Source organism: Molothrus aeneus, chromosome 9, assembly GCF_037042795.1.
Source record: "Molothrus aeneus isolate 106 chromosome 9, BPBGC_Maene_1.0, whole genome shotgun sequence".
In the NCBI taxonomy this organism is placed as follows: domain Eukaryota; kingdom Metazoa; phylum Chordata; class Aves; order Passeriformes; family Icteridae; genus Molothrus; species Molothrus aeneus.
Genome location: NC_089654.1, coordinates 11,971,500 through 11,984,343, shown reverse-complemented (window position 1 = coordinate 11,984,343; position 12,844 = coordinate 11,971,500). Strand labels below are relative to the sequence as shown.

General features: G+C 39.9%; 2 protein-coding genes across 5 annotated transcripts in view; one reads left to right on the top strand and one right to left on the bottom strand.

Annotated features, from left to right (window-relative positions):
• Positions 1 to 5,284, top strand: part of ZZZ3 (zinc finger ZZ-type containing 3) — a 55,724-nt gene extending 50,440 nt beyond the window's left edge. For all 4 annotated transcript variants that reach the window (XM_066555936.1, XM_066555934.1, XM_066555935.1 and 1 more), the window contains 3 exons: positions 788 to 922; positions 3,481 to 3,581; positions 3,951 to 5,284. In XM_066555936.1, the coding sequence (XP_066412033.1) occupies positions 788 to 922; positions 3,481 to 3,581; positions 3,951 to 4,095 (381 nt within the window). In that variant the 3' untranslated portion in view covers positions 4,096 to 5,284. The remainder of the gene's footprint in view (positions 1 to 787; positions 923 to 3,480; positions 3,582 to 3,950) is intronic.
• A 1,756-nt stretch (positions 5,285 to 7,040) lies between these two features.
• Positions 7,041 to 12,844, bottom strand: part of AK5 (adenylate kinase 5) — an 82,682-nt gene continuing 76,878 nt past the window's right edge. The window contains exon 14 of the mRNA XM_066555938.1: positions 7,041 to 8,423. Within this exon, the coding sequence (XP_066412035.1) occupies positions 8,316 to 8,423 (108 nt within the window). The 3' untranslated portion in view covers positions 7,041 to 8,315. The remainder of the gene's footprint in view (positions 8,424 to 12,844) is intronic.

The following is a 12,844-nucleotide window of genomic DNA, read 5'->3' as shown; positions in this document are numbered from 1 at the left end:
AATGTAGTAAAGCTTCTTTCCCTCACTTCCTTTAATAAACTTACTAAATAATACAGAATCTTCAATCTTCACAGATTCATAAAAAGAAATGGAAATTACACATTCAGGCTACATTAGAAGAATTTTAATCACTATCTTGTAGTTGTAGTTGTTCTCCCTACCTGAAGGTTTCTGTCAGTGTAGGATGTGAAAACTGCTCTACATCAGTAAAGACTTGTCATCTTTGAAAACAGGTGACATCTACCAACTACAGCTGCTACAATAAAACCATTACTTGAAATGAGCATCTGAACTAGAATTAGAGCTTCTGTCCTTTCTTAGCAGATCCTCAACCTTTGTTGAAGGAAACAGTGTGAGAAAAAACAGAATTTGCATGTCTTTGAAAACGAGAGAAGCATTTGTTGTACCTCTCTGGCAAAGATGTCTGCACTGGCCTGCAGGGAGACAAACTGCTTCATAATTTATGAAAAAACAGTGGTCTGTTTTTATAAGCTCTTAGGAGATGGTAAAGGGATAAAGGGAGTTGGATAACTGTGAGTTCTACTCCTTCAGTCATGGCATGGTGCTTCTCATTGCATTTTATTGTTACCAGTAAAGGTGAGAAGTTAATACTGGATATGGCTGTTACGGTTTTAAAAATATTTTTCCAGTATGTTAGAGTAGTGCCATCAATTTCTTGAATACTATTAATCATACATAATGATTTATGGAACAAATTCATGTCTTACCTAGCTACTGTATTCCTAAGTAAGAATATTTTTCTGTCTTTTTTTTTTACCTTGAACAGGATGAAGAGAGTATTCCAGTAACATATCGAGAGTTACCCGAATACAAAGAACTGTTAGAGTTTAAAAAATTGAAGAAACAGAAACTCCAGCAGATGCATGCAGAAAGTGGGTTTGTGCAGCACGTGGGATTTAAGGTGAGTGCAAGAGATTTCTTCTGTTGCTCAGTGGAATGTAGAAGTTTTCCAAGAGAATGTAGTTTGAATTTCCTGAAAAGATTTCATGGAATATAACAAGTTTGGCTCCTTGGTTCTTGTTCACTGAGTCTGTTTTCCCTCATTTTCTTTAAGAAAAACAGCCTACATAATTCAGTCTTTCTGGTAGCTCAGCTTTCACTGAATGCTGATAGTATATGGAAATTAATAGACATGCTGTCTTTTTCTCACCACATTATGAAAATACAGCTTGTATTAGAGCCTTGTTAAATCATAATAGAATTCCATTTGACACTACATTCTGTTTTGACAGTGATTATTAATGATAATTTTCTGATTATGAGTTTAGAGCAATTTTGCCTCCACCTGAGGCCAAAGAAGGGACAGAAATTTAGGATAAGAGTAATAGATTAAAAATTTTTTTTGTTTTGTAGCTACTTCACAATCTAATCAAGTGATAACTGACAGAAGTTGAAGCAAGGACATAAAACAATGTTTATGTAAAATTAAGAAAAAAACCAATAAGGTAAACTGATGTGTTGTCTGAGCAACAACCATTAATAGGCAACATGAAAGAAAGGGCACTCTGGAAATCTTATTTTCTGGTTTGCAAGGGATTTTGTGTCTAACTGGTTACTGTAACTGTTGGAACAGGGTTTTTTTCTTTAGTGTTATGGAGATGGATTTATTTTCTAATACCCATTTACATAAGAATGCAAGGACAGTTCAAGGTTCAATTCAAATTGACTTTAAAATTAAGAGAGCCTCGTCAGTTGATACTGACAGATTTAAGTTATTAGACCACCAAGGTGCTTCTTTCTTATTTTTGTTGGATTTAGTTGGCATGGTATGTTTGGTGTTTCATTTTGTGGGGATTTTTTAAATAAGCATTTTCTTCCCCCCAAAATTTGAAGCTTTAATCAGTCAGACCAGACTTCAACAAACTTCTTTTTCTACATAAAATTATCCTGAGAAGTAAATTGACATTACACAGTGTCAAGCATTTAAAGTTTGAAAGTTTCTTTGCATTTGACTTTGATTGTATAATGCATTATAGTAAGCTGAGAAATCAGGTGATTATGGGCTGTTTTCCCTCAGGAAATTCAGTCTGTGGGCTGGACAGACCTCACCTAGTAAGCAGCCATTGAGAGCAGTTTTGGTTCTGCAGAGCCTTTGGCCTCATTTACTACACATTATTCAACCTGTGCTTTGAATATTGAATTATTGAATCCCTTGTGGGCTTTTTATGGCTTTCACTGCTATAATATCCAAGCAATTTGCAAATACTTCTTTTCTTCATTAAAAAATGAAAGGCACAGTATTATTTCTGTTTCACAGGGCAGAGGGGAGCTGGAGCATAAAAACTGAGGTCAAGGCTTTCCACTGTCTCAGTTCTCAACTTGAGATAACTGGAGCCAATTTTTCAGTTCTAGCATTGTTCTGAACTTGGTATTTTCAAAGAACAGCTCTTGGTGTGCTCAGTCCCTCCTCACTCCCAGCCCTCACACTGGAAAAGCATCTGTGGGCAGAGGGGGTGCAGCTGTGGCAGGGCTCGTGCGAGGTCTTGGTAACCCTGAGTGCCTCGGTGGTGGCAGGAGCAGCTGCTGTGCCCCACTGGGTTTCCCAAGTGCTGAGACAGCAGTTCAGCTTCTGATGGATGGATAGAGGATGAGCTATGGGAGCACAGACTTGTTTCCCACATTCTGTTTTCCTTTTCAGTCCTGTCTCTGCAGCACTCTTCATAGTTCAGGTTTCTTAAAAGCTCTCCTTGCCTACAAGTACCATTTTCCCAGTTTCTTTTTTTTTTTTTTTTGGATCAAATACTTTTGCCCCTTTTCTGTACCACTGTGAATATTTCATCTAGTCTTTCATGTTTTGTTTTATCTTTGATTTTTTTTTTTATTTTTTTCTCTTCATGTCACACTCTTGCACTTGGGATTAGTTCTTGTCGCCTTGCTCAGTTTTAGTTCCAGACCTCTGTTTCCTTCTCTGAACATGTTATTCCCCTTCCTTCCTGGCCATCTGGCTTTTAGTTCCAGCCCACCCATGATGTGTTACTACATTTCCTGAGTTGGAAAGGGCATCAGTGTGCCCTGATCCACAGCCCCAGCAGCCCAACAAGCTCTGCTGGTCTGGTCTTACTGCTTCCCTCTGCCATGGAAGGGCAGACATTCCATGTAGCTGGGCCAGTGTGAAACATCCCGTCCTTGTGCTGTGTCACAGCAGTTCTTGGAGCCACCTGAGGATGAGAGTGTCTGCAGGCAGGGCTGGGCTGCTTTGCTCACGCAGGGTGGTGCCAAGGTGGAGCACTGGGGGAGTGGGAAGCAAGGCAAAAGCTTGATGGATCCTCAGGGCTCTGGAGGGCCTCTCCTGGAGAATGAGGATTCTTTATGCACGTGGTGAGGAGAATTCAGCTGTGGGGGCTGGCAGTAGCCCAGGGACACCCAGAGATTGCCATGGGGTGAGTTGGTGTGCACTGTTAGCATGGGAGTGCCTCCCTCAGCTGCTGCTTTCTCAGTGCCCTTCCCTCTGCTCCACAGTGCGATAACTGCGGGATTGAACCCATCCAGGGCGTTCGGTGGCACTGCCAAGACTGCCCTCAAGAAATGTCCTTGGATTTCTGTGATTCCTGTTCTGACTGGTAAGCAGCCTGTGCTTCTACTTGCTATTTGTCATTACATTGAATCTCTCTGCTGCAGAATTGCTATGTAGGCTGGAAATCCTTGCTCCAGCACAGGACACTTACCCTGTGTTGAATAAAGTGGAAGATAATTTAGCATCTCTTTGTGGGAGATACATTTTGTAAGCAGATTCTGGATGTATAATTTAATTTTCTTTAATACAGTGGACAAATAGGTTTGGTACAGTTAAATAGAGGGGGGAATTAGACTTTATGAATGAACTGCTATCCAGTTTGGTTTGAATCTGTTCGTATGATCACTGTTTCTGAAAGTTAAACATAAGGAAAGTATTTGACTTTTAAACTGTTATCTTTTTCTTTCCCTTGCAGTCTGCATGAAACAGAGATTCATAAGGAAGATCACCAGTTAGAACCTATTTACAGAGCAGAGACATTTTTAGACAGAGACTACTGCATGTCCCAGGGCACCAGTTACAATTATCTTGACCCAAACTACTTTCCAGCAAATAGATGACATGGGAAGCAGATCTACCAACTTGGGTTTACTATCCTCTTTGAAAAATAACAATGGCACCATTGTTAATTCTGTGCACATTTTGGAAAGACTCTGCTTTCCCTGAAATGTCACTCACAGCATGACAGCTTCCTGGGTGTACTTGTCAAACTACAGCTTTGAGCTGTCATGGTTCTAGATCACTGAACAGCAGCTGAACATTCCTAGTGTGCAGAAGGTTTCACTGGGAGACTTTTCTTTCACCACATTAGTCACTTTTAGGTGGTGAATCTAAACAAAAGAAACACATACAAAAGGGTGAGCCAGAAATGAGAGCACACATTAAAGATAGAGTAAATTCCAAAGGCTTTGAAGAGCTTGGTTATAATGAGATCCAGAGGAGATGAAGTATTTATATAAAAACAGTTTAGTAGCTTGCAGTTTTGTTGTGAAATAGTTTTCAGCACAGTAACTGACTTCTTTAGGCAAGGTTTTAACCAATGACAGTGTTTGCTTCTAGGCTGTACTCTAAAAATACTCACTGTCTCAGCAATGGTTGGCTACGGGCCTTTATTAAATCGGAGCTGCTTAATCATGTTGACCTTCAATTTTTTAAATTTTTTTTTTAAAACCACAATGAACTCTATTTACCAACAGTGAAGCACTACAGGGGGCAACTGTGGCATTGCTTCCTTAACCAGCTCATGGTGTGTGAATGTTATAAAATTGTCACTCAGATATATTTTTTAAATGTAATGTTATATAAGATGATCATGTGATGTGTACAAAATATGGTGAAAAGTGCCAGTGCTAGTAACTGTGTAAAGTCTCTAATACTCAACATTTACTCCTTTAAAATAAAATACACAGCCTTCTGCCTCTGTATTTGGAGTTGTTAGTGCAACTCATCAAAGAAAACTGCCTAATATAAATCATATATATGGTAATAATTTTTCCTCTTTTGTAGTCTGCACAAGATCCATGAAAGATTGTATTTTTATTACTATTTAAACAGTGATTAAATTTAGCCTGAGCAGTGAGCAAGGGTTCACATGCATTCTTTTATACTGCTGGATTTTGTTGTGCATCATTTAAAACATTTTGTATGTTTCTTCTTATCTGTGTATACAGTATGTTCTTAAATAATGTTCAATTGTCAGGAGAACTGTGAGAAATAAACTATGTGGATACAGTCTGTTTATATATAGAATGCTTGCTGTGACTTCCTTTCTGTGTAGTTCTGACTCTTTAATCAGGATGGAAAGTTTGGACAGGACATTTGGATCGGGCACCCAGCGCCGCCTCTGCCGCTCCCGCCCGGGGCTCAGCCCGCTCCGGCCCGGCAGGATTAGCATTCCAGTTCTCTCCTCCTCACTCACAGACTTCTTTGTCAGACCACAGAAAATCCAGATTTTAGTAGCCTTGGTACAGTGTATACCATTGTCTGAGAAGCTTTGTAATTATTGTGACATATTTTACTTAATATATTTTTTATTGAAATGTATAGCTTGTGATTCAGATACACTTGATTATTTTATAACTGTAATAGACTTCCAGTTGCTTTGAAGCTAGAATACTCAGAGCAATTAGCTAGAAAACAAACTAATTTGACTTCAAAAGATGGCAATAGGAAGGATAATTGGCTGGCTGCACCTAGTAACTTTAATTATAAATTGGTCAGTATTTTTGCAATAACTTTAGGTGTAGCTATTTTTTGCTTCAGAAGAAAGAATGTAGGCATTTAATCTATTTAGAAAGTAATACAGTACAGTTACTAAAACACTGAGCAAGTATCATATTGTAAGCATATCTCACGTATCTCATATACTTAGATAAATTTAATAAATCTTAAAAAAACACAACACAAAACTCACGTGATGTATTTTAATTGGAAAAGATACTGCTCTGAGAGGCTTTCTAAGGCCATGAAAATATGCTTTCCACATCATTCATGGTCTTTATAGGAAACTAGAGTTGGTGAAGGTATATTATCAGGAAGAGGATCTGTGGTAACATTAATTTTCTGTTTATATCCTGAAAAAATTATGGGAATAAAATAAGAAAAGTAAATTAGAGAAAATACTCAGTCATCAGTTTAGGATAGCTTGGAAAGAACAAAAGATCTTGGTATCCTTGGAACAAGGTTGGAAGCCAAAGGATAATTTCAAGTCTGAATCACTCAAGAGTGTCTTGGATCAGTCCTATTTTATTGAATATGTATAAATATTAATGTTTCCCTATGCATGCATATGCAGCTATTGTTCCTGCATACATTATGAACGTATGCAAATAGGTATCTAATGCACATAACACCAAATCAAGCATGGGATTTTTTTGTTTTTTTACACAGAAAAGACAGAAGAAGCAGAAAGAAAAATTAAACTGAAAGTGTATGGTTAATAATTTTTGTAATTTGATTTAAAAAACCCCAACAAGATAGCAGCTGATTGTTGCCTTTGTTCCCATCCTGCACAAGTGTGAGACTCCCACACTTTATAACTTCTACTGTAATTAAATATAGAAAATACTCCAGAAAACCTACCCAGATGAATTTGCAACTTCGTGGTAACTGCAGAGTATTCTTTTAAAAAGAAGCAGCAGCAGCTGCTGGTGCCCAGGGCTGGTGTGGTACTGCAGGCACTGCTGCTGCTGCTCAATGGCACTGGCTGGAGCTGGAGAAGCACTTCTAGAGCACCAGAGGTAAAATGTAGGCTATAGAAGGACCCAGGAAAGAAGGAACATCCATGATGTGAAGGATAAGAACATATGTAAAACAGACCCTAAAAAATAATTGAATTAGCATCTACAGGGCAAATGCTAAGGAAGAAAAGGAAACAGAAGAATCTGCCCTGGTTGGAAAAAGGACATACTCTGTAAGCATGCTGATTTGAGCTATATTTTCAAGTCATGTACTGTGCTTTGAAAAGGATTAAACCCACATATACTGTAACAGAAATCATTACTCCTCATTTTTGTACATGTTTTATTTGTATTATGTCTTCATTACAAGAAAGGTAACTTTAAAAATGCAAATCTGCATAAAGTACACCTTTGACAGTACAAGCAATCATGCAACCCACTTTCACTGTAAATTCATCCAGTAGTTCCAGTAAGAGGATGCAGTTACTTTACAGCAATGTCAAACAAGCTTTTATTTAGCTGTCAGTATTACCAAAGAAACTCCACAATATTTTAGTTAACCTAACAGAAATACAATAGCACTTTTACAGACTTTTTTGCAGATTACAGATAAATGGCTTACTAAAGGTGCAAGCAATATGAATCAAATAATCCCTGACATTTTCCTATTTTTTTGGTTTCCCACCCCACCGCACCTTCCCAAGCTTTGGCAATGCCAGTACAAGACAACAGATGATGATCTGAATTTTGCATTTGAAATACTTCCAAAGTGAAATTTAGAGATGACATGAGATGTTCTGGCTCATAACCAACTTTACATATGGACTTTAATAGCTATAGCACAAGTGCTGTTAATATGGATCGTTACTGGATTGCACATTTAACTATACAATACAATAATCATTCTCAGCTCACAAAACTGGGAAGTCAGTTACAAAATCATAACATTCCCAGCAGAAGACAAGACTGTCTCAAAAATGGTGTCTGCTTCCCAATAATGGGTTGACAGACTTCCACAACATTCAGCTGTATCTTCAGTGAATTTTTCTCCTTGCAACAGTGTTCTGGGGATGTGTGAAAAGGTTATTTTAACTTCTGGCTTGAGTAATTCCAGCTCTCTTAGAGCTACATGTTACAGAGAACAGGTTTCAGGCACTAAAGCCCAAGAAGAAGCTAAGTGACGCCCCAAAAATGAATACTGTTAATAAAAAGAAAATAATAATCAATGGGAAACTTGTGTGCATTAACCCTACTGTCAGTCTGCTGGACAGTGGCTGGGGTGGGTGGGGAGCTCCCTGCTAGCCAGGCACTGCCCTGTTTCCCATGGCATGTGTGTGACCATGAAACAAAACCAGAGCTGCTGCTCACCTTGCTGCTTTTAACCCATGAAGAGCAAATACCCAAGAAAACAAAATACAGTTCTCAGAGTGGGGTTAGCATACACACCACTTTCTGTTGGGTGTACTTTCAGAACTAAGATTTCATCTAGAGTAATGCCACGTGCACAAATTTCAGATACCTCTCAAGGAAGCAGCTCTGCTTTGACCAGCAAATCATGGCTGTGGGGTGCACGTGGGCAAGGCTGGGCACCTTACACACCATTACTGCATTTCTGGTGAAAAAAATGCTGCCTCTTCCTTTTTCAGAAAAGAGTCAATTGTCTTGCAGATTTCCAGGAAAACATCCTCCTGTGTTCCTTCTGCATCAACCTGTGAAGCACAAAAAAACCCAGTTTTGATTAGATTACAAAGAATTATCTCAGAATCTAAACACTGCAACAAAAAACTGGTCAAATATAAAATGAAAGTTGTTCTGCTTCATGGTAGAGGCATTCTAATGTAGAGGAGCAGCTTAATAAAGCAGATTACTCATTTTGTTTCCACAGGTTTCTGTAAGAAGGTTCTGCAGGCTCGGTTGTCTGTAGCAAAGTACATCAGTCAAGTGAGAGAGCTTTAAGTACCCATGTTTTAAAGTGAAGTTACACCTTTGATGCAGATCAGATCCAAGGGCTCTTTGCCCATCACTCCGACCTGGCAAGGTCCTTCTGAAGGGCTGCACAGCACTCTGGGTTTTGGCCACTCCACAGTAATTTAGCAAATCAATGTATTCCAGTGCATTTGTGTTTGGAAACTTGGTGAGCTGGTTCTGGTTTTATGACATCCTTTGCCCCATCTTTTATAAGAGCACTGCTTTTGGGTAAAGAACTCAAATTTCATTGAAGCAATTTTTTTCTTGAACATCCCAAAGATTCAGTTTTCTGACCAAGCTATTTTTCATTACTGTACTTCACAAAAACAAGATGAATTTACACTCCTGAGCTGAAGATGAGAGAGCTGCATTTCAGCAGAGAGGAATGGCACTTGCAGCCAGTAATACTTGTCTGTGTTCCCTGGAAAACATGAGGCAGAACTGAGCTGTTCTGAGCAAGGAGTTTCATGTCCATCCCATGCTGTGCCACATGAAGAGGGAGAGCTGTCTTCAGCCCTCACAGCAGTGACAGAAGCAGCTTTCACACTGGCTGTGTACTCCACACAGATGCTTCTGCTGATTATTCCTTTCCTCGAATGCCTTCTGAGATATTTGGTCTTTACACAAAAGCAAGATTCTTCTGTGCTTCTCCATGCTTAGTCCTTTCATGCATGCATGACATGAAGTTTGCACAAGATTAAATAGATCCATGACAACTTTGTGAAAGGACCTTTTTCTGAACTGCTGCATTTTCATCTCCAAGTTGCTGACTAGAAAGCCAGACAATTGTAGTGTTTGAAGGGGATATCCCTGCCTATAATACTTTCTGCCATCTCTGGTCTGCAGGAGAATTAAGGGAGTTTCATGTTCAAATAAATGTATTTTAAATAGGCCAAGAAATTCTGCTCAGCTATGAAGTTGTCTTGCAGCCAGCTCCTGTACAGCTGACTGCAGTCCATGTACATGGAAGTCCCTTGGTGCTGAGTCTTGTGTGGGAGTCAGCAGCTGCTCCTTGCAGAGCTCCAGCAGGGACTGCAGGCACTCTCCAAGCTTGGCTTTCACTCTTGGTGGCACCTGCAGATGCTGAGAAGTTTGGTCCCTGTGGGAAGTGCTGGCACATCTCATCAGCAGAGCTCCAGCACTGGGTACCCAGCCAGGCCAGCCTTTAGGAGCCCTGCTGGGCCTGTCCCCTGGGGCTGCTGCAGGGTGTGTGACTGTGTGAGCTGAGCTGTGCTCAGTGCCCTGGCCGGCTCCCAGGCTGCCTCCCTTGGCCCCTCACTGCCCTTCCTGGTGCTGCTGCTGCTGCATGCCTTTCAGAAGTGTTTAGAAGTGGGGGGTACTTACTAGCAGCAAAGAGAAAATGGGGGTGATGAACCATTCTGAACCAAATGTCTGCCTTCTCCAGTTAAAACAAAACCAGCAACTCCCTTCTCAGCTGCTATAAAACACCTTGTTTGGCCTGTCTCAATTGCCAAGACAACTATTTTCATATGGCTATCCCACAGGAAATATACCACATGCAGGGTGAAAGCCACAGCCATTTCAAAGCTCTCATCTTAATATGTAGTATTATTATCTTTTCACTTCATAAATACTTCTGCACTGTCTAACTGATCTAATCTTACCAGCACAATGATTGCCACTGGCCTTTTGGTGACCTCTTTAGAACTGGGACTGCTACTCAGGTCTAGATCTAGGGAGTTGTGATGAAGAATTAGTTCTGTAAGCATGGAAACCTTTATGATGGTCTGGAATGCTGACTTCCTAACAGCACAATAAAATATGGATGGGCCTGACTAATGACAGCCCCAGTGCTTCCCATGCTAGCCTCCTAAATAACAAAGGCCCAATTCATAAAACTAACTAAACATTGTGGCACAAAACTAACTTAATGTGCCAATAATTCACATCTAGTACTACAGTAATTCAACAATTCTCAGCGGCTCCAGAGAAAAAACTGTGTATTTCTCTTCCTCAGATTCTAACAAACCTCATAAATTAGGCCTGTTTTCAAGGCTATTTAAGGCTGACTTCTCATAAAACAAGATCCCTATACAGTTTCCCACAGTTTTGAAATCCAGCTATGGCTTTTGGTAACTTCAAATACAGAGAAATTTAATGAGCTCATATGAAAAACTACAGGAGTAACCATCCGTATGGTACAATATTGCTCCTTTTGTCATTAAAATCAACCAATTTAAGTTTTCTGTCAACAAATCTACCTTTGTTGTAGGTTTTGAAATTTAGAGCTCTAAACATATCCTGCCACTGAGGAGAACCTGACTGTAGAGAGGATGGCTGAGGACAGACTCTGGAATGAGCTCAGTAGTTAGAAACCTCTTACTGAAGGTCAGTCAAGCTCAGCTGTGTTGTCACTAACATTTATGTCTTTGTCACTAGAGTGTGTTAGAAAATCTCTGAGACCATGCAGCACCTGGTTCTCACAGCAATGGATCAAGCTGTGAAAAATACACTGAAGCACACTGCCCTGAGACCTATTCATATTAGGCATGCATTTTCTGTTGTTTTATCCATGATCTCTGCTAATGCTTCTGATGGATCTTTCTAGATCAGTTTCTCATCTAATGGGCCACAAAGCACCAAGGGGGGGAATAGAGAATCACTTGTTCCTTTGTTCCCCACATCCTTATCTATCAGGGTTAATGGGTCTCAGAACCTTTCAAAAGATGGAAATAAACCACATGACTGCTCTCACTATTACCATTGATTACCCCTCCTGGAAAGGGGGAGGTCGCCCCTCCCCACACACGCTCAGAAAAACGGGGAGAGGGTGGAGGGTCACATGTTCTATAATAATGGTTATGGAAAATGTGACTGCAAGTGATTTTAGAAAGAAATAGTAGAACAGCACTGAGAAAAAAAATAATGAAAGGAAATAAGCACAGAAAAAACTAAAACTAACTCCTGTTGGATTTTGTAGGCTAAGCTTTTGTAGCATGTGATCTGAAAGAGTCAAAAGTTTTTGGGCACCCTTAAACCCCTGCTCTGCCCTGCTTGGCTTATTTGTTATAATCATGCCCTTTTCCTCAGACTTTGAATAGGAAATTTGTATGTAAGACACCTAGCAGGTGTCTTAGGTAGGATCAGGGCTGTCTTGCTTGACTACCAAGGCATTGCTCTTCTCTTTTACTTACTACCCTCCTACATACTGTCACATCAAAAAAGCTTTAAACGATGAGTCAGATATTAAAAACAATCTTTTCCCCCATCCTTTTCTTCTCAGTTGAGAGAGAGCCATATATTCAAAGAGATTTACATTTTGCCATGTCAAAACACAAGTAGATGCCTACTAAATTTTCTGATGCACTTTTCTGTCCAGGTGCCTTGGAACTCACTGAGAAATAGATTTAAAACCAACAGTGTCTATCTGCTTACTGCTACTACAATGCATTTCGTTTCATTTCATTTAATGCCATTTATCTGAAGCACCTAATCCCCACAGAAGCAGGCAGCTTGCAGGCAGTGTTTTAGAGAGCAGTGCTTTCAGCACTTGCATCTCCAGTACAAGGTCTTTCATGAAAAGCAGCTACTTGCAGCTCCTTAGGTGGGTGTTCTGGAACTGACTACAAAAGAAATTATGGAATATTAAATCCCCAAAACATGAATTAAAAAAAAAATTGAAAAATTTCTAACGTGTTAGTCTCAACTACTTTACCTTCCAGAACACAATTTAGAAACTGAATGCCTCAGCAGAAAAGTGAGAACACTGTTGCCTTTGCCCTTCATTCTTCAGTCAGTTCATCTTCCCTTGTAAATATGTACACAGTTCTTCATCTCAGCAGGGTGCTGGAAGGATTGCTGTTCTTTATTCCTGTCAGGTTTACAGGTGTTTCATCTGCACCCACAGCCTTCACCCTCTGTCCATGCATGCCTCAAGCCTCCACTGCTGAGCAGAAACACAAAGAGGGAATCTTGGCTAAAAGGAAATTTCCAACACAATTCCGATATTTTGTCAGCTTCACCAGGTCACTGTTCTTGTTCAGAGGTCAGCAGAATGGAAAAATGTTCAAGTTCCAGATATCATATCATATTGGTTATGAATGCACCTATGCACAATCACTCCAGGTTGGGGAAAGTCATAAAATCCTGGAGAATTAAAGTGGGAATGCTGTTACAACCAAATACCTTTGTCTCTTCTGTA